The 20,985-nt window shown below is 32.2% G+C and overlaps 1 protein-coding gene across 1 annotated transcript; it reads left to right on the top strand.

The window, feature by feature from the left end:
• The first annotated feature begins 918 nt into the window (after positions 1-918).
• LOC118205936 (uncharacterized) lies at positions 919-8,445 on the top strand. The gene is made up of 2 exons (XM_085811125.1): positions 919-2,072; positions 8,198-8,445. Exons 1-2 carry the CDS (start codon positions 1,860-1,862, stop codon positions 8,321-8,323), a joined length of 339 nt encoding a protein of 112 aa, XP_085667251.1. The 5' UTR covers positions 919-1,859; the 3' UTR covers positions 8,324-8,445.
• The last annotated feature ends 12,540 nt before the right edge of the window (positions 8,446-20,985 follow it).

Genomic DNA, 20,985 nt, shown 5'->3' with positions numbered 1-20,985 from the left:
TGAATTATGAAGTAGATTTACATTCTTTTCCTGGTGCAACGATAGAAAGGTTAAGACGTAAGATATCCTTTTTGGACAATCGATGCCATTTGATTTTGGTACATGTTGGTACCAACAATTCGAATGACAGTGTTGAAGATATTCTTAAAAAGTACGATTGCCTCTTTAAGGATATTAAACGTTTGAACCCAAATATCAATGTTATCATTTCAGATATCCTACCACGTGGTGAAGATTTTTTCACAACTTTAGGTTGATCTTTACAATATGGTAACTGGTAGTTTGGCGACATTTTGGAGGCGATAAAGGTTACTACCTGGGACTTTGGTAATAATGTGAGCAGTACTCAGTTCCGATTACGCATTATTTTGTGTGAGGGAAATGAGAGATCATGGGATATGTCATGTGATATTAATGGACGAATTACGGTTCTTTAATCGGAAAAGGGGGGAAATCGGGAAAAAATCTGGAAGTTTTGTATTTGGCTTTATTCTGTGTTGTGTGAAACAGTGTTCGTGAATTTTTGGATCCCATGGCCGTAACTAAAGTGAATTCGAAATGGGTATTTATGTATGTATTAATTTAATGTATGTGCTCATTTATATTTTAAGTAGTGTTTTTGAATTTAATTATATTTTAATTAAATGATAGTTATTTTGTGAATTTTATGTTTTTAGGAATTTGGTATACGTTTTAGTTGAAGTAAACGTGCATGGAAATAATTAAAATATCTGACACTAAGTATTTGTAATGGTTGCGGTATGAATTCGTTGGTGATGTGTATAATGTAATAGATGATTTAGAGGTAAAAGTTTTTGGATATTTTATTTATTTTATATGTGGAAATGTTCATATTTGGAAAGGGTAAATACTTTTTCGCGATCAGGTAATTTCATATATGTTCTTTTTACCGGGTTTAAAGATTGAGAAAATTGTCATGTATTTTCATGAAATTTTTCTAATTTATGAGAAAAAAGCAGTGTACATGGATATAGTGAAGAGTGTGCGCAATGCCATTTTTGTGCAATTCTGGGATGTTTTTTTAAGTAAAAATAAGTGGACGTGTACATGGTTTAGTGATATTTTAATTAAATGATAGTTATTTTGTGAATTTTATGTTTGTAGGAATTTGGTACACGTTTAAGTTGAAGTAAACGTGCATGGAAATAATTTAAATTTTTGATACTAAGTATTTGTAATGCTTGCGGTATGAATTCGTAGGTGACGTGTATAATGTAATAGATGATTTAGAGGTTTTTGGATATTTTATTTATTTTATATGTGGAAATGTTCATATTTGGAAAGGGTAAATACTTTTTTGCGATCAGGTAATTTCATATATGTTCTTTTTACCGGGTTTAAAGATTGAGAAAATTGTCATGTATTTTCATGAAATTTTTCTAATTTATGAGAAAAAAGCAGTGTACTTGGATATACTGAAGAGTGTGAGCAATGCCATTTTTGTGCAATTCTGGAATGTTTTTTTAAGTAAAAATAAGTCGGCGTGTACATGGTTTATGTGTATGTGTTATTTTGAAAAACGCGTAAGGAGTATGGTATTGTGCACTTTTTCCCAATTTTGCAATAAATATTTGTCATGATTAAGCAGTTTTGTTAGATAAAATTTCTAGCATAAGTGTAATTCGGCTAGTAGATTGTTGGAAGAAGTGTTCAGTAGATAAAAAGAAAAGAAACGTCTTTACTTCATGAAGACAAAATGGCGGTGGGAAAAAAAAATAGAGGGTTGCTGTAGGAGAGTTGGTCGCCAAATTTTCGCCAAAAAAACGTAAAGTTACCATAATGTAAAGATCAACCCAACTTTAAATCAGCGAGTAGCAGCTTTGAACCGTTTACAGGTAATGAATAGAAAGATTGTAGAAATTAATTCTCAACTTGAAAAGTACTGCCAAAATCGAGAAGCGTTTTTTATTTGCAGGTCGTCTCATCATTTTGGAGCTAAGTTATTGGCTAGGGATGGATTACATCTAAACCATCTGGGGAACAAGAAACTTGCGGCAGTTTTCCTGGATAATATCAAGATTGTTTTGACTTCAAAGCCAGTTTCTACAAAGGTAAGTCCTTTTGTATTGCCTTGTGTTTTATTTACTACATTGGATTTTCCACCTCTGAGTGATTCTTTTGTTTCTGCAAGCCCTTCTTATCCTCTCTATTCAACTGTTTTAAAGCATGGTTGTGCTGTAGATGCTACTAAGAAGGCTAATTCTGATTTGAGAAATGCTGCTAAAGTTGCTTCTGGCTCTCGGCTGAAGAGGGTTGCTATTTCTGGTGCCGGATCTCGTTTTAAATGTGTTGTCCATGGTGGTGACTCTCATTCAAAGAATGCTGTTAACCAAACAGATGGTTTTAGTTTGCATCTGCAAAATGATACCACCCCTGGCTCACATCCGAAAAACATTGCCAACCCAGATGCTAGCTCTCGGTCTCTTTGCATTGCTGGCCATGGTAGTGGATCTCGCCCAAGGAACGCTTCTGTCCATAGAACTGGTTCTGGTTTGCATGTAAGGAATGGGACTAAACCTAGATGTTATCCTAGAAATGTTGCCATATGTAGTGTTGGCTCTCATTTTAAGTATGTCAATGGTTTTAGTTCACGTCCAAGGAATGCTGCCGTCCCTCGTTCTGGTTCTGATTTGCGTCCAAGGAATGTTGCTACCCCATGCCTAAGTCCTGAGAACGTTGTCATTCCCGCTGTTGGCTGTCATTCTAGACTTGTTGGTGTCTGTGGTACTGGCTGTCATCCGAAGAATGCTGCTTCTGGTTTGCATTCAAGGAATAACGTCACTCCCAGCCCCTGTCATAGAAATGATATCCTTGCTGATGTTGACTCCTCCAGGCGTGTTGCAGTCCATGGTTCTGGCCGTTTTCTGAGGAGTAGTGCTAGTTCCACTGTTAATTCTTCTACAAACACTACTGTCCCAATTGCTAGTTTTCAGAAGAAACCAATTCGTGCTTTTGGTGATGGTTTGTGTCCAAGGAGGGATTTGACTGTTATTGGCAGTTTGCATCTGAAGAATGCTGCTTCAGCTGTTTTATGCCTAAGAAGTGTAATGGCCTACATGGGATCATCACTAAAGAATGCAGTCACTGCTGCTGGTTGTAGTGTACAGCAGGCAAGTGCTGTTTCTTTCAGTGATTGTTATCCATTGTATTGTGCTTCTGTTAGTGGCAAAGGGAGTTTAAAAAATGATTCAACAAATTTTGATATTTCACAACCTAAATTGTGTACAACAAAAGATGATTTTTACTCTGACTTTGCCTCTAGTTATGTTTTGCAGCAAAAGAACATTTCTATGACCAGAAAAAGCACTTCTTGTAGTTCAGGCCTAAGTTTCTTTCACTTTAATAAATTTTGTTTACTAAAAGATCATGTAGAAAGCAGTGAAATTAATTGTCAAGTGAGGAAAAATAAGTCTATGTGTCCTATTCTGACTGGAGGAGGGTCCGAAATTGACTGTAATGCACCATCGCTTTATCCTAGAAAATGTGATATTTGTAAAAAAAAAACTATAAAACTAAAAATTCTTTTAATAATCATAAAAAAAATTGCAAAGAAAAACTTGAAACTGAAAATTTTAAACTTTCAATAACTTCTCCTCAGAGTAATATTCTTATAAACATTGATAATGTATTGAGTGCTAAAAAATTAGAAACCAAAGAATGTATTAGTGATAAAATAGAAATGGCTTATCTTCGTAAATGTGAAATATGCTTGAAAACTTATAAATCGAAGAATTCATTTTATAACCACAAAAAAAAAAAAAAAAAAAAAATGTTCAAATAAACAAGTACCTGATTTAAAACAAAATTTTTCATCTGTTTACCCTCGGAAATGTCTAAATTGTAATAAATGTTATCCTTGCAAATTATCATTTTTTAAACATAAGAAATTTTGCACAGAAGTTAATAAATTGTATGTATGCTTCATACCTGATTGCCATAAGTCTTTTACATATGTTTTAAATTTTAATAAGCATTTAGCAGATGAACATAATTTAAATAACTTAAAAGAATATTCATTTGAAACAATGAGTTATTTTCAAGATTGGCTAGAACTGGAAGGAACCTCGACATTTACTTCATTCAGAAAGTTTTCTAAAGTAACGAAAAATTCTAAAACTTATCATTATTATTGTTGTCAGTTTACCACGCAAGGTTATTCTGATTTTGAAAAAAAAAACTAGTCGGAAAAATGAAAAAGGTACAATTTCAAAAAGTGTATGTTGTCCGGTCAGAATATGGGATTGTGAAGAAATGAATAAAATCTCTGTTTTTTACTTTCCTAAACATAATCATGAGCAAAAGTTTGAAAATTGTAAATATCAGCCATTGAAACAAAGTACACGGTGTTTGATAAAAGCAAATTTACGTTTATCTGTGCCTCCACAAAAAATAAGGGATATCTTACAAGATGGATCAGGAAATCGCGAGAATAGAAATAATTTCCCTGTAAAGGAAAGCTTTGTCTCCCGTAAAACTATTTCTGCTTATTCTAGATATTTAAACAATTCATTGCGTCCAAGTAGTGATGCAGTTTCTGTTAATTCAATCATTGAAACTTTAAAATGTGAAGCATACAATCCTGTGTTATTATATAAGCCTCAGAATAATTCAACTTTGTACGGTCCAACTGATCTAGATAATCATCCAAATCATAAAGTATCGTTTGCTCTTGGTCTTCAGATGCGTGAACAGAAAGAAATGATGATAAAAGGTTGTACAGAGATTTTATGTATCGATTCTACACATAAGACTAACCAGTATGATTTTTACCTTCTTAATCTTATAGTACCTGATGAATTTGGTTGTGGCTATCCAGTTGCTCATTTTATTACTAATTTTCTAGATGCTGACACTCTTTATTGTTTATTTAATAGTTTAAAGTGTCGTGTACCAAATTTATATGTAAACTGTGTAATGACAGATGATGACAAAGTTACATATCCTGCATTTTCAAAGGTTTTTGGTCAAGATGTTAAGCATCTTTTATGTTCGTGGCACGTACGCCAAAGTTGGTTCCGGCAACTAAATTCTAAAGTGGTAGATAAGGAAGTGCGACAAAAAATGCTAGGAGAATTAACAAAAATATTACATGAAAGAAACCAGATCACTTTTCATGATCAAATAAGTAAGTTTTTGAATGACTATTCTAGGAAAAGTAGAGATTTTATTGAATATTTTTCTGAAAATTATAAAAATAGATTAGAGGAATGGGCTTTGTGTTATCGGAACTTTCCACATGCATTTACTGATACTAACATGTACTGTGAATCTTTTCACAATCAGTTGAAAACTGTTTATTTTAAGCGGAGACATAATAGACGATTAGATATTTTAATTTCTACACTTCTGACAATTGAGAAAGATAAATATTTAAATCATACCTATAAATTATACACTAATGTATCTCCCAGAAATTCCATTTCTTGTTTAAGTAGGCATCAGAGAGGACTAAAAATTAGGGACAGTGATGTAAATAAATGCTCTGATACTTCTTGGACTGTTTGTTCTCAGACAAAAAATAAAATATATACTGTGCAGCGTCTTTTTGAAATTTGTCCGTGTCAGGATTTTTGCTTTTATAGATGCCCTAAAGTATCATGTGTCTCATTGTGTAGTCACTTGTATCACTGCAATTGCTTAGATAAATTGCTGTGCAAACATATACATAAAGTGCATTCATTCCTTAATAGACAAAATGATTGTGTGTTTAATCCCTCAGGGATTAATCTTGAATCGAATCAGAAATGCAATGAAAGTATGAAATCAATAAATGTGTATTCTGTTAATCATTACAATCCACAAAGTATTGAACAGAGAGTAAATGCATGTGAAAAGCTTGTAGAAGAATTACTGCAATTAATAAGACAACCAAAAGTCCAAAATGTCATGTTAAAGTGTGTTCATACAACATTAAATTCATTAGTTTCAGAATGTAGAGGAATTTTAAACTCGAATGAAAATTCAAGAGCAGTTTCAAGTGCATCATGTCCAGTTGCACCAAATCAAAAACTTAACCCACAATTGTTTAAAACTTCTAAAAAGAGAAAATTACAGAAATGTCAGCAGAATAAGAATCAAGATTTTAATGATAATGTAGATGACCCAGAAATAAATGAATGTGTGGAAAAGAAAATTAAATTTAAAGCCGTAGCATTTGATTTAAATGACAGTGATAAATGTCTATGTGATTTAACCAGTTTTGATCAAAATAAATCATTTTCCCTTCCATTAAAGTCTAGCGAAGATATTTCTGAAAGAATTTTACAAATTGGCTGCTATAGTATCAATCGTATTGCTTTAAAGTCTTTAGATTCTTATATCAGTAAAAGTGAAGAATTTTTTATAAAATCAGTTTGTGCAGATTTTGTTAGGGGGTGGTTATTTGATGTAATCATAAATGCATTTTTATACAAAATTTTAGAAAGTGATGATCAATATACTTTTGCTGATTCCTCGATTACCCAGCTTATCTTATTTGATGCATTATCACTTGGAAATATTTTTCCTGTTTCTTTGAAATCTTTCAAATATTTATTGATTCCTGCTTGCATTGATTCTCATTGAGTTCTGATCATAGCAGATTTAAAGAAAAATACCTTTTATTTATATGACTCATTAATAAATTCATGCAATCCAAAATACATAACTAATAAATGGTCTAATGTAATTAACAGTGAGTTACAAATTAACGGTTCATGGGATATTCAGTGTCCACCGCATGCTTTACAAAATGATGAAAGCAGTTGTGGGGTCTTCATCTGTTATTATGCATTTCAACATGTAAATAAATTAGCCTTAAATCTTCCTTTAGATACCCTTCAATTTAGAAAATTTATTTATAATATTTTAACTGAGAATGTTCTACCTTGTACACAGGAAAAGATAAATTTATCATCAGCAGAGCAAAACTTTTCAGTAAATGTTAGAATGAATAAAGATTTGACCAAATCATGTTTAAAAATACATGATATTGAAATTACACCATATATGTTAAAATCTATAGATCCTTTTATAAGTAATGAAGAAGAACACTTGTTTAAATCTGTATCTTCATGTTTTCGAAAAGGATGGCTCTATAATACTATAATTGATTCTTTTTTATTTAAAATATTAAACAGTTATGAAGATTTTGCCTTTGTTAAGTCTAATTTACAAATTCCTAAACCAAATTTTTGTATTAAAGATCCATTACTAACAAGATTGAAATCAGCGAAATTATTTTTTATCCCTGCAAATTTAAATTGTCATTGGATATTAATAATAGTAAATATTCCAGATATGGTTTTTGAATTTTATGATCCACAAAATAAATCATGTGGGCAAGAGTGTCAAATTTTAATTCATACATGGTGTGAGGTTTTAGCTAAAATATTTGCTACTAGCACTAAATGGAAAATAATTTGTCCTTCACATATTTTGCAAACTGATAATATGAGCTGTGGTGTTTTAGTATGCTACTACGCTTATCAGAGGATTAAAAATCAAAGTTTAAATACGCCAGTTAATATAACTGAATTCCGGAAATTGATATACAAGCATATAATTTTAAGTGATTGATATATTTAAAGAAATTTAAATTAAGAAATGTTTTTCAGGACAGCATTCCATTCCTTTGGTGATGCTTGAAAAATATAAAGCATAATGGACAAATATTTTGCAATTCATCTGTTGCCATACAGTTTCTATAAAAACACTTTTTTTTTTAGTTTGCTTTATTTTGTAATGATGTTATATGGCCAATAAACAAATAAAAATGCTTATGTTTGTATGTAACTTGGTAGTATAAGAGAAAATTGTTAAAGTAGGCAACAATGAACCCTTTTGGCCAGGGTGATACCCCCAATTGTGGATAATAGAGAATAGTTCATTTTATGTTAACAATGCATTCTCCCGGACCTACATGCCAAAATTTTCTCTTATTTTTAAAGAGGAATCAGAGAATTTGTACTTAACACTTCATCCCATTGACTGTGAAGGATTTCCTCAGGAATGATTAGTGGTTCTGCAACAATTTTCATGGCCAATGGGATAGTATGCAAGTACTGCAAATTTTTCTGTTCATAAATAATCTCATATCTGATCTCAATCTGATCATTTTTAATATTTCAGGCTTATGTTTGCAAAATGAATAGTGCATTGTTTTCAGTGATCTTGGCTGTTTCACAATTGAATTTAGTCTTCTTTATTTTTCAGTAAACGATTGGCAGGAATCTGGTATGTATTTAAAAGTCAAGAGCAAGCTCTGCCAGGAGAATTTTCTGAAACTGAAACTCATAAATTTTTGAGTAATATGGTTGAATAATAATATTTATACTCTATTCAAGGAATTTTATCTGATATGTCTTTATTTTCAGAAATAAAAGATGAATAAAAACTTTGTAAAATAATTATTATGTATTCTGAATAAAGTCTGGGGAAAAAATTATCCATTGTTGAATTATTTTTTACTGAAAATTACTCCATATATTAGGAATTAGTCATATCTATGAAGCATAATATAAGTAGTGTTTCTTACAAGACATTGACTAATACATTATCGCAATTTCTTCTTAAATAAAATATATTTTCATTCTTTATTTCATCATCCATGATATCAATTGATTTTCATTGATTAAGATTAAAAAACACTATAGTCACTTAAAAATGTGGACACTTTTTTTTTTTTTTTTTTTTTCCCTGGTTAATAAGAGTACTTGCATATTTGTTAAGTTTCAGTATGTAAAGCTGTATACAAATTAAACTTTCACACATTCCAATATCAAAAGAGCTACCAATAATTAGATGTTTTAATTTTTCAACATTCAAAAACAAAGAAATAGGAGTGAACTTGCTGCTAATCAAAAAGATGAATATACTGGTCTTATAATAATTATGAAAAATGAGTGCTAAAGGTACAGCCCATTTTTTAATTTTTAACTATTTATTGCAAAATAAGGAGGCTTAAAAGTTTGTGTGTCAGGCAAAGGGCTTGTGGTCTTTCACACAGAAGAGTGTAGCCAGACTTATATTAAAGCATTCAGGAAATTAAATAATTTTAATTCTAGAATAAGTCTTATCGTTACTTAATAGTTAGATAATGCCTATTATTATTTCCTGTCATTACAGAAGTACTTGCTGAAATTTCTTTGTTTCCCATTTGCATGGATGGTTTCAAAGAGTTGAATTTTCTGCAGAACTCTTAATATCCATAAATTGTTTGACACATTAAAAATAAGTGAATATTTGCTCTAAGCATATACATGTATTTCATTTAAATTTAATAATAATAGCATATACATAAAATCCAGATTTGATTTAAACATTCATAACTAAAGAACAAACACTGCTTTTACAAAGACCATGTTTTCTCCCATTTTGCATCAGTTACAGTTATTTTCATGCACATGAGTATATTTTGAAGTGTTAAATTAATTATCATTTCTATTCTTGGATGCTCTATGACTGAGAAAATAAAACTTAATGCTAATCTGATATCTAATTATTAATCTACTAAACCAAAATAATGAGGTTCTATAGTGCATGAATTGGGCAAAAGTGTGCAGTTAAATTCAAACTTGTAATATTCTGTAGCAACCATTTGAAGTCACATTTCCTAATGTTTTCATTAAACGGAAAACTTTACAATTCTAACACATTCATAAATCTCTTAAATTTGTATCATAATATAGTAGGAATGGTTCTTGGAATTAAGTGTTAATTATTTCATCAATGTTGAACTGTGCTGTTTTTCTCTCACAGCATAAATAAATGTGACTGATTATAACAGCAACTAATATTGTGGTATGCTGAATAGGGGTGTAAAAAGCCTACAACAAGCAATTTTAAATATTGGGTCTAGTTGAGCACTATTACAGATTGAAAACGTCAAAAGTATATGGAATAAAACCTGCATTTTTAGAAAATGAGAGGTTTCATAAATGAATACTGTAATGATATACGTAAGGAACCAAAAAATATTTTTTAGATACGAGATACTGTTCTGTATTGGTGTGTATGATTTATACTGAGAAACATGACACAAAAATTTAGATCATTTCAGATAGGATTTCACCAGAATATTTTGTGTTATGGTATATCATTTGTGTATGTGGAAGTGATCTGTTCAAGATATAACTGTATTTTCATGCCAAAGATTACACCTGCAAAACATGAAACATATCCTATGAACTTTGCAAGGTATGAGCGAAACAAAAATAAGAATTGGTTTTGTTGGTGCAAATTAAATGCATTATACAGTATCAAGTATATACCAAACATTTTCCAGATTTTCTAAACTGGTAAGTAAAGACAAGAATACGTCCAAGTACAGTTTTAAAATACTACTACATATAAATAAAATTGTTGTAAACTGTTGAAAAAACTACAAAAAAAATTTACATTTTACTGTGTTAAACCACGTTGTTGTGTTTATGGAGTATAAAAATTAACCGTGGCTTCATCACAAACTTAATATATCTATAAAAAAGATTTTGTACTTTTTAAAAACGTTACCATAGGTTCAATGCTATATAAGGTATTTAAAGTAGTGTTGTATTATACATAACAGCCAAACAGATGTGATTAGGGAACCTAGAAACATTTGTATAGATATAATTATTATATTCTTGTCTGTATTCATAAAAATGCTACAGTTAAGAACATGACTGTTATCTTTAATAAAATTCTGAAATAATTCAAAAGTTTCATATGTGCAGAGGGATATTTCTAGATCCTCTATTCAGGCATAATAATAGTTGTGTTACCTTTTCGACGTGAGATCCGAAGGCAGGAGTGCAGAATGGATGCATTTTGTACCAAGAATGGTAGTTACTAAGCACTGGACGATCAGATTTCTAAAAAATTTTGAAATCAAAGAGAACTTTTTGTACCTTAGGTGCAGTGACTGCTAGAAGCAAACCACGTAGTCTGTGAATAGATGTTCCAAATCTTCAGTTAATGTGAGGCTGTTTCCACGAGAAAGGTAGCCTCTACATAATTTATAACATTCGATCCAAAAAAAGTTAAAGCTTGGTTGTCACTTGTTAACAAACAGATTCACTAGTACAGAGTAGTGCACTAAATTTAAATAGCATTTTTAATTAAAATTATATTGAAGAACATGGATGCCTGCCAATGTTGTTCATCGCCAGAGACCTACAAGTTAAAGATCCCTGATATGTGATATTGCAGTAAATTTAGATACTTTTTAAAATTAAATCCAAGAATACTTGTACCCATGAAGATCACTACTGGCCTATGAATTGGCAGCCAGTGGAGATGAACGCCTACCTAGTTTACTGGTGTAAGACAGTGAAAAAAGGACTGAACAGATTTTAAAACTAAACTAAAGAACAGCAGTGCCCATCAAAAATATTGATGGTTATTGGCAGTCAGCCAAAAGGTTTCAGATACTGCAGATAATTTAATAACCTACATAACATAACACTCCAAAAATTTTGGAAAGAGTTAATGACTTAAAACAACAAAGTACCAGTTTTTATGAGAAACAACCAGTTCTTTGAGAAATTTTTGTTTAAAAATTGGAAGGTCTCTGCAAACAACAATGAAGAGATTTTAGAGAACTCTAATTCATACACTTTTTTCTTTGTCACAAAAATATTGACATCAAGTGATTCCTCTTAAAAAAAGCAGAAAATATAGCTCTGAACAGAAGTACATTTTCAGTATTGATCTCCTTTTCTAGAAAACCATTGTGATTAGGAAAGCTATTATCATTTTCTTCTAAATAATGATCAAGGCTGCAGTATGCCATCCTCCCCCAGAAGTTTGCGTAGGTGATTCGTTAGGGCAAAATTCTGGCGATTTCGTTCGTTTTGTTTGATTGCAGCTAAACATTCAAGGGCTATCTGACTAAAGGGAGGGATGCCTTCTTGGAGGACTCTTTAAAAGAAACTGCCACGTATATACGTTACACATGGGGAAAATCAAGAAAACACCCATGCAGCCAGCCCATTCGAGATTCGAACCACGGGCCGAACTATCAGTGTTCACTGAGTTTACCTCTCGGCTGCTGATGGGCAAGTATAGTAAAAAGCATTTTTTAATATATAACGGAACATTATTGAAATTCTGACTTTTCCAAGTTTTGTTTTTTGGATTTCTCTATGCCAAACATTAAATGCCCTGCTACAACCTCTATTACAAAGAGTAAGAAGGGAAACTAATAAAAGACTTAGTCAACGAATGCTTCAGAATGGAATTGCTAATATTCTGAGACTAGGGTTTCCCTTATATGTCTTAACTAAAGTTCTCTTCATAGGGTTCTGTTATGATTTCAGATATGTATCTAGGAAGTCTGTCTGATGACGTAGGAATACAGATTTGTGGTTTCTGAACGCCTGGACAACAGATCAGTAACGGCCTTCACAGTATCATCTATTTTTACACACCTTACTTTTTTATTCGTAAGAAAAGCTAGAGAGGGAAACAAGTTTAAATCTCTCACTCTTAAAGAAACCTTGGAACTCTAAATATGTCCAACATTCATATTCCTTTAAAAGACACAAATATTGGGAATGAATCACTCTAGATTCTAAATGTATAAAATGATAGATGTTATGGCGTACATATAACCAGATCAGTGCTGTGAAGTAGCCTTTTAAGTTTGTAGATATGGGTTTGCTATCTATCATTATGGAGGCATACGCAGTGACATACTTAGTAGCTCTGTTTATATATTTAAGTTCTTATCCTTACTTCCTCAAAGAGTCATTAAAATCATCGGTTAGAACGAATGATGCAGATAAGTGCTATCTTAAGCGTTTTCAGTTGATATTATCTGTGAGTCCATTAGAAGGCAGGTAAAATCGATAGCAGATATATAATACCAGTCTGTACAGGTTGAAGACAGTAGTGAGCCAAACACATAGATGTTCCAGAAGGAAAGCATTTTTCGTCGGACATCGAAATGCACAATGTACTGGCAGTCAGCCTGTCCAGTTCTGCAAGAATTGATAGGTAGTGTATCTGTGGAGTCTGCCTTAGCAACCATACAGAATATAGTAAATTAAATAATTCGGGAATTTACAATGAATAAAATTCATTTATTTTTCAAATAATTCTTATACGTGAGTAGTACCGTCTTCGCGAGATGTCAGAAGACAGAGAGGGACGGTGAGGATGTCAAAAGGATTTGGAGTAGACATCTCATCTCGGAAACTGCACCACTATGAAAAGGAAAGCAAAGGCGATGAACATAGGTCAATGAGAAAAAGGGAGCAGGCAAAGAGGTAATTAGGATACGTGTAATTCCTAGACTGATTCGTTCTACTTTTTGAAAAGCGACTTGCTGTGTCACACAATCACATGTGATGTTTATGCAGTTCAACTACCTGAGCAGTTTAAGATAGATAAATACAGATTTCGGAAGCTTTTTGTAGGTCTTATAAGATAGTCCATGAGAATCGCATGCAAAACCACATTAAAACCTATATCTTGGATGATTGGCCAGAAATGACTTCTAGCTTCTAAAACTTAAATTATGGCTGATTCTAAATTGTTAAGGACTAATTTGTCTCTTTATGAAAACAAGAGGCATAAAGAAATAATATCAGACGAAACATGTTACTAAGAATTTCACTAAAACAGAGGGCTGAAATTCGGATGAGGCGACAAAGGTGCTCAGTTCTTTCCACCTATACTTTGGAGGTTTTATGAGACTTTCACAGGCTGAATGATTAAGACTACTGAATACTAGTAGTATCACTCAAGTTCGAACCCATGCGAACGCTGGTTGCATGATAGGTTTTCACAGTATTTACATCTGAAACATGAATTTGATCCAGTTTTCTTTAGAAAGTCCTCATTTCCCCTCAGCAAATAAGACTAGTATGCTTTCCCGTATTCAAATAAGCTATCCTGTTCCTCAGGAGGTCTGTCATCTCTTTTACATTATATAGATGGATCAGTGAATGCTCATGAATATTTCTGAATACACACAAGTATTTTTCTGTAAGTACATGACCGGACAGACATGTTTATAAGATTACATTTCTGTGGTAGGTAAATAAATATTAATTGTTGCAAATTTCTATAAATATTTAAATTCATTTTATTCTTATATAGATATATTTCTTACATGCACTTGTAGATATTTCAATTCTGAGTTCAAAAATATTTAAACTGTAAAAATAGCTTAAATAATACGTTAAGTATGAACAAGTACGCTTCTAACGCGTCTTGCTGCTGACTTGCTTTTGAAGCCCTAAGACCAATTTTGTTACAGAACTCGTGCTGCACCATATACACTGGTTATCAAAATTAAAGGATAATGAGGAAAAAATATGCTTACTAAGTTAATGTTGCAACCAATGCCCGATGCTATAATTATTTACGTTAATTAACAGTGGCGTAGCTAGGGTGGGGCAAGGGGGACATCCGTCCCCGGGTGCAGCATCCAGGGGGCGGCAAATTGATGATATACATTTCAGAATGAAATGTTTTCCATTCTTGTAATACAGAAAGGGGCGCAAAATCTTTAGGTGTCCCCGGGCGCTGAAAACCTTAGCTACGCCTCTATTAATTATATACAATTGAACACAAAATTGCACTTCCGCGCATACGTTAACGCCAGAAATATGCAAATTCGGTGACTGACAATGTGGTGCGCAATGGATGCATGTTGGAATTCCGGTCTGTTGTACTGTTTAAATGGAATATGGTTTCTGAGAGTGATCAGTATTCTATAGTTATGGCTCAAAGCATCATTTAAGTGAAGGTCAAAAGTGGCGAAAAATTGGTATAATCGAGAGAAGTCAAATACAAATGGAAGTCGCAAAAGATTTGAATCTGGAGTTGCTTTTTTATGCAATGAATCGGTTGACAGACAGCCTTGGTCAACGGCGACCAAGAGCAACAAGTGCATCAGAAGAGCATTTTATATCCTTGTTCAAGCGAAGAAACTGCAAGGGATTTGGTTTTAGAGCTTCATGCTGCAATAGGAACTCGAATTAGCCGTTCTGCTGCTGCACGAAGGCTTAACGAGGTTGGACTGTATGCAAGAAAACCAATGGTTTGTGTCCCATTCACTCCATCTTCCAGAGGGGCCCGTTTAAACTGGTACCGTCGTCATGTTCAGTGCAGCCAAAACGACTGATCCCGAGTATTGTTTACTGAGAAGTCCACACGTAGTATAAACAGTGATTCTAGACGTGTGTTGATCTGGAAAGAGAAAGGAACACACAACTTCCCTTCTCTTGTCCGTGAAATATACCGTTTCCGCGGTTTAATACGTACGACCAATGGCCGCATCGGAATCTTTCAAGCATATCTTTCAAGGAGGTTCTGTAACCGTTCGTAGATATGTTGACGAGCTACTGGAACCCCAAGTTAGACTGTTTAGGAGTGCTATTGGCCCAGAAGTTTTGCTAATGGATGAAAATTTGTGGCCTGGTCAAGTATATGTGGTGTAAGAATACTTGTAAACAGAAGATATCACTCAAATGTATTGACCACTTTACTCACCCGACTCGAGCATGTGTGGGATGCCTTAGCACTCCGAATTCGTCCACGGACCTTCCAAGAGCTGACAAATCCACTTTTAGATCATTGGCGTACAATTCTACAAGACTTCATCAACACTTTGGTAAAGGCTATGAAATCAAGATGTCAGATGTGCAAACTTGCCCTAGGTGACCATGCACCATATTAATGAAAAAAATTTTCTGCAAGAGGGGCTTAATTTTCCTATCAATTTGCTTTTAATTTAAATATTTTGCGAATAATCAACTGCCAAATATTGTAATTTATGTTAACTAATGCTTTTGTACAAATTTCTATTAATAATTTTTAAGTATCAGCTACTTTTATTTCTGTCATTATCCTTAAATTTTGATGACAGTGTAAATACGGCTCTGAAAGACGAGACGAATTAGTTGTTAATCAGCTGTAAGACTTTAAGGTTTAAAATAATGTTAGCGTTTTGTAGTTGATTCATGAGTGATTTGGGAATATGTAATATTTCTTATGCACTAAGGGGGATAGCTTAATGTCCACATTCTCTTTCAACTATTTAATTTCTTGCTGCTCATCTGAAGTTACTGTTTAAAGAGACAACCATATGTATTCATATGTATATGACAAATGAGATTCTCGTATGTATTATGGCATATAAGACAGATGAGTATTGCCATATGTATATGACAAAAATCAGTTTCTTACAGTTGTTTATAGAGACAAGTAGTTAAAGCCACAAACACTTGTAATTTTTCCTGAGGTTTATTCTGGTAGCTGGAAGAAACTGCTTGCATGCATTTCTGTAGATTTTATCTTGTGTAATGATGTATCAGCTAGTTTTTCTTAGAAAAATCTTCACAAAGCCATTCTGCTTGATAAACAAATAACAATATATTTTGTCATACTAAAAAAAATTAAAAAAAAAATAAATAAATAAATAAAAATAAAAAAAAAAAAAATAAAAAAAAAAAAAAATAAAAAAATTAGTCTAATCAGTTATTTTCTTTCGGACCCAGAAGTAAAAGCTGGGATCATAGTGTTTCCTACATACAACATGAATATGAGACAGTTTCTTTTAGAAATTCCTCCACGAAGGCATCCCTTCATTTAAGCAGATAGCTGTAATGTAATTTGCTATATTCGAACAAATAAAACAAACAATTTTATGACTTCCGTTTCTACAGCATCTAGTCCCTCTCAATAGTTAGAATTTGCTGAATATTTTTTTCATGATGCATTCAACAGTGTCTCTAGTTTCCTTACAAAGGTCATTTCAAAAATAGACATAGCGCATAGTACCTTTCAGCAATTAGCAGAAAACCATTTTTTTTTTTTTTTTTTCATATTAATGATGAATTCTGAGATTTTTAGCACATTTTTGCATTAGTTTGAATGAAGCAGGTGGATAGATAATTTATTGTGACAAATTATATAAAAGATATGCCTTTATGAGAAATTTTTTAAAGACAGTTAGCCTAAATTTCTCTAGGAATTAATGCAGCTTTTTTGAAGTTAAGTAATTTGTATTTTTATGGCAAAGCCTTGAAAACCATGTGTTTCCAATCTATTTATCTACTGGTTATTGAATCTGGAACAAACTAATAGCATTCCATGGCTTCAGACAACATTCTACCCATGATGAGCCTTTTTTTTTCTAATACAGTAAAACATGGGTAATTTTTTATTAATGGGTAATGATAAATGATGACCTTTCAGTAAATTTATGAAAATTAATACACGTATGTGTACAGTTGGTTGAATACAAAATGAAGAGCAAAATATTAATGTAATTTACTGTATACCATACACAAAATGTTATAGCTATTTCACAATAAAAAGGAATGGAAAAATTTATTTGAATAAACATTTTAATTTTAAAAATGCATAAGCCAGGCTATTTTCCATATAAACATTCATAGTATTGAGCAACTAATTGAAGTGGGAGACAAGAGTTCATATCTACTTTGTAACATACTTCTGTCACCAGTCTATTTATTGAACAATAAGCAAGTGACAATCAAAATCATCCATTATCAGTCAATGATGTGTGCTAATTTAAGTTCTTATTTATATGAAGTGACACCTGCTGGATTTTTACTCGCTAGAAATACTCTTTCATGTGAAATTAAATATCAAATTATGGAAGTTTATGAAGTTGATCTGTTAAAAATTCAAAATTGAGACAGTGACATGGAAAGTTCTTGGGTGAAAGAGATGACATGCATTTCTAAGGGAAACTCGCTCGTATACACATTACACATGGGGAAAACCACAAAAACACCCATGCAGCCAGCCTGTTTGCCTTTAATATAAGGTTAGGTACTTTTAATATAAAAAGATTTTACTAAACTAACAGTCTCTATCTTTTTCTTTTAAATATTTTATTCCTAAATGGATACTGCTTTTTGGATTTTTTCATGTATTCATGAATAAATATTGTTATGCTTCAGTTTTGCATGCTTGGATACTGAGCTGCCATTTTTCAAGTTAATTAACTAAACTATAATTTTTTATCTTTAGGTATCTGACACATAAAATTCTAGTAAATTAAAAAAAAAAAAAAAAAAAAAAAAAAACCTCAACTTTTATAATTACAAGAAACGCATAGTGAACTTTACGAGAATCTGTGGTTATATCTAATCTAATATTATTATAGATTTGTTTAATGGCTAAAGTCATGAACAGGTTTAAGAAATAATTATGTCTATACTTCTCATAGTATATAAAAAAAATAAAAATCTATTAATCAGACCTTAATATAGAAAATGCATAATTTTTGTAAACATACCAAAGGTTCTTCACTAGTTGTTAAACAAATAAAATCTGTTCAGAATTTTAATTCAAAATTCAGAAAGAAAATTAAATTTTGTGTGGTTTCTGCATATATGTGATTCATGCATATTAATGATTCTAACTAAAACTTAAGAAAAGCCTCCATTAAGAATAATAATGATGAACTTTATCTCTTACAAGAATCTCAAAGATAAATTTTACTATTTTATTACAAAAGTGTTACTTTATAACAGCTGCACATTTAAATAACCCCTATGTTCTCAACAATTTTAGTACAGAAATTATCTTTAAAGTAAGAACCCCGAAATTAATCTCTAAGAATTGGTAATTCAATCCAGGTTAGACTATTGGCGCACAATTTGTCTTCATAATTTTTCCTATGTGCACAGTGAATATGAATGTTACATAATCTTTCACGAAGGAAAGATTCCTCTTAAGCAGATAGCCTTTGTGTGCTTTGCCATAAATTGACTAAAAAATACAGCTTCATAAAATAAGTAATTAGGGAAATATGAATAAAATAGCCATCAGTAAATTTTTTAATGAAGTTTTTCTTAAAAAATAATTATATTTTCAATTTTAGGACAAGTACATTTCTGAAAATATTGAATGAACTGAATATTGTAATGAAGGTTCATTGTGTTCTCAATGAAATTAAATAATGCAGAATTTTTAATGTAATACTACTATATTGAATGCTTTAAACTCTTTAATTAAGTTAGCATAAAAACATTCAAATTAATTGCATTTTTATTTGAAATTCCAACAAGCAAACTTAAAACTGTAGTTACTTAAACTGTTTTTAAGTGTTTTAAAATTTTAAATGCATTTATTTGCAAAAAATATTTTAATTGTAGTAATTAGCTTTATAAAATTCTTGTTTTTAATGGAAAATCAAAATCCTTAAATAAGTATAGAAACAGACAGCTATGTATAAATATTTACAGCACTAGAGAAAAGTACTCAAAGAAACTCTGTTTCACATTAAATTTACTGGGAGTTAATAAACAATAACTAAACTTTGACGAAACAAATAAATTTCCATTAATTGATGTAATAAATAAACAGAATATCAGAATGAAATGAGTAACAATGCAAAATTTACGAAATATATCAATACATGCATATCAATACATGCAAATTATAAAAATACAGTCAAAAGTCTTTAATCCGGACTCGTCGGGACTTCGGCGATTCCGAATTATCGATTTTTCCGGATTATAGATCATCAGTTTAAATCTGGCAAGATGGCATGCAGAAATTATAAAATTAAAAATATGAAACCGTAATTTATAAAATAATGAGCAATTATGATCTAAAGGGTATCAAAATTTACAAAAAAAAGAAGCTTAATATTTATTTGTTTACTTTATTAAACATTTCTTTCAACGCGCGCATGCGTACTTTACGCATAGCCGAAATTAGAAAATTGCAACCAGAAAACTATTTGATTTGTATTCGTGATATTTATAATGACGAGGAATTTGATTTAAATCATATCAAAGACGGAGTACATCGAGATTAAATACTACATTTAATAAGGAATTATAAGCCGAATAAAATAAAAACATCTGCTCTGAAGATAACGATAGTGGTGACAGATCAACTTCCAGTTCATTGCGCGTAGCGACGTCCCCCCCCCCACGCAGAGCAGCGTGAAATTGATAAACAGATTTCGGAACGGTTAGATAAACAAAGGATATACCTTTATCAATTTTTTGTAGCAATTCGTTTTTTGTTTGATGGACATCGAATCATACTTTCGTTTTCTAGATCCTTTGGGAGCTCCAGCGTCGGAAATTCTATTTGACATAATCTAAAGTTCAAGCTTACTTTTATAAAATTGCTCTTACAGTCTGCAAAAAATAATAAGCCGGATCCAATTCGAAGATTAAGGAACAACGCAATCATCAACATTAACTGAAATAGATAATTAGATAATTTCAGCTTATGCCGTCCGACGCGAAAACGTATTCTGCACTTGCGCAGACGCATGTGCGCAGTCGTAAATGTCTTGCGCGGACGCTTAAAACGCCTATGAGCATGCCTCAACGCGGCGCATGCGCAGAAAGATTTTAGCTTTGATGTCCGGATTATAGATCATTCCGGATTATGGGTGTCCGAATTAACGACTTTTGACTGTAATGGGTAAAAGTTTACAATTGGGTGCCCTTTGTTTTTTGGGGATTCTTTTTTGACGCCAAGATCGGTGCCAGGAAGGCACAATTTCAAGATGGCCGCTACACAAAACCAAAATAAGAAGTCAAAAAATTGCACAAACTCTGTGTCCATGTACACATCAATCTGTTTTCACTTAAAAAAACCATCTTAGAATTGCACAAACTAGGCATTGCACACTGCCTTCAATTTGTCCATGTACACATCAATCTATTTTCATTTAAATAAATTCAGGAAGCTAAAACACAGTTAAAACTATCATGGTAACCAGAAGTGAGGTTTCATCGGCAAAATTTTTTAAAAAATTGTCGCTAATCCATAGCTAGGGTTTTCAGCGCCCAGGGACAACTGAAGATTTCGCGCCCCTACTGCTTGCCAAGGATGGAAAACATTTAATTCTAACATGTCGTAACATAAGTTTGGAGCCCCTTGGATTCTGCACCCGGGGACAGATGCCCCCTCTAGCTACGCCCCTGCACTAATCGAAGGGGCACCCAATTCTACACTACAGCCAAATAATGAACAGTCAACGAGAAATAT

Source organism: Stegodyphus dumicola, chromosome 2 (genome assembly GCF_044657685.1).
Source record: "Stegodyphus dumicola isolate Sdum_Otavi_A_Nest chromosome 2, ASM4465768v1".
Taxonomy (NCBI): Eukaryota; Metazoa; Arthropoda; class Arachnida; order Araneae; family Eresidae; genus Stegodyphus; species Stegodyphus dumicola.
The sequence above is the reverse complement of the archived record's forward strand: the minus strand, read 5'-3'. Positions and strand labels throughout refer to the sequence as shown.

Coding starts and splice junctions, on each gene's coding strand:
- LOC118205936 (XM_085811125.1), top strand. CDS start 1,860: ATGAATAGAAAGATTGTAGAAATTAATTCTCAACTTGAAAAGTACTGC. Junction 2,073..8,197: donor CAAAGCCAGTTTCTACAAAG/GTAAGTCCTTTT, acceptor AATTGAATTTAG/TCTTCTTTATTTTTCAGTAA.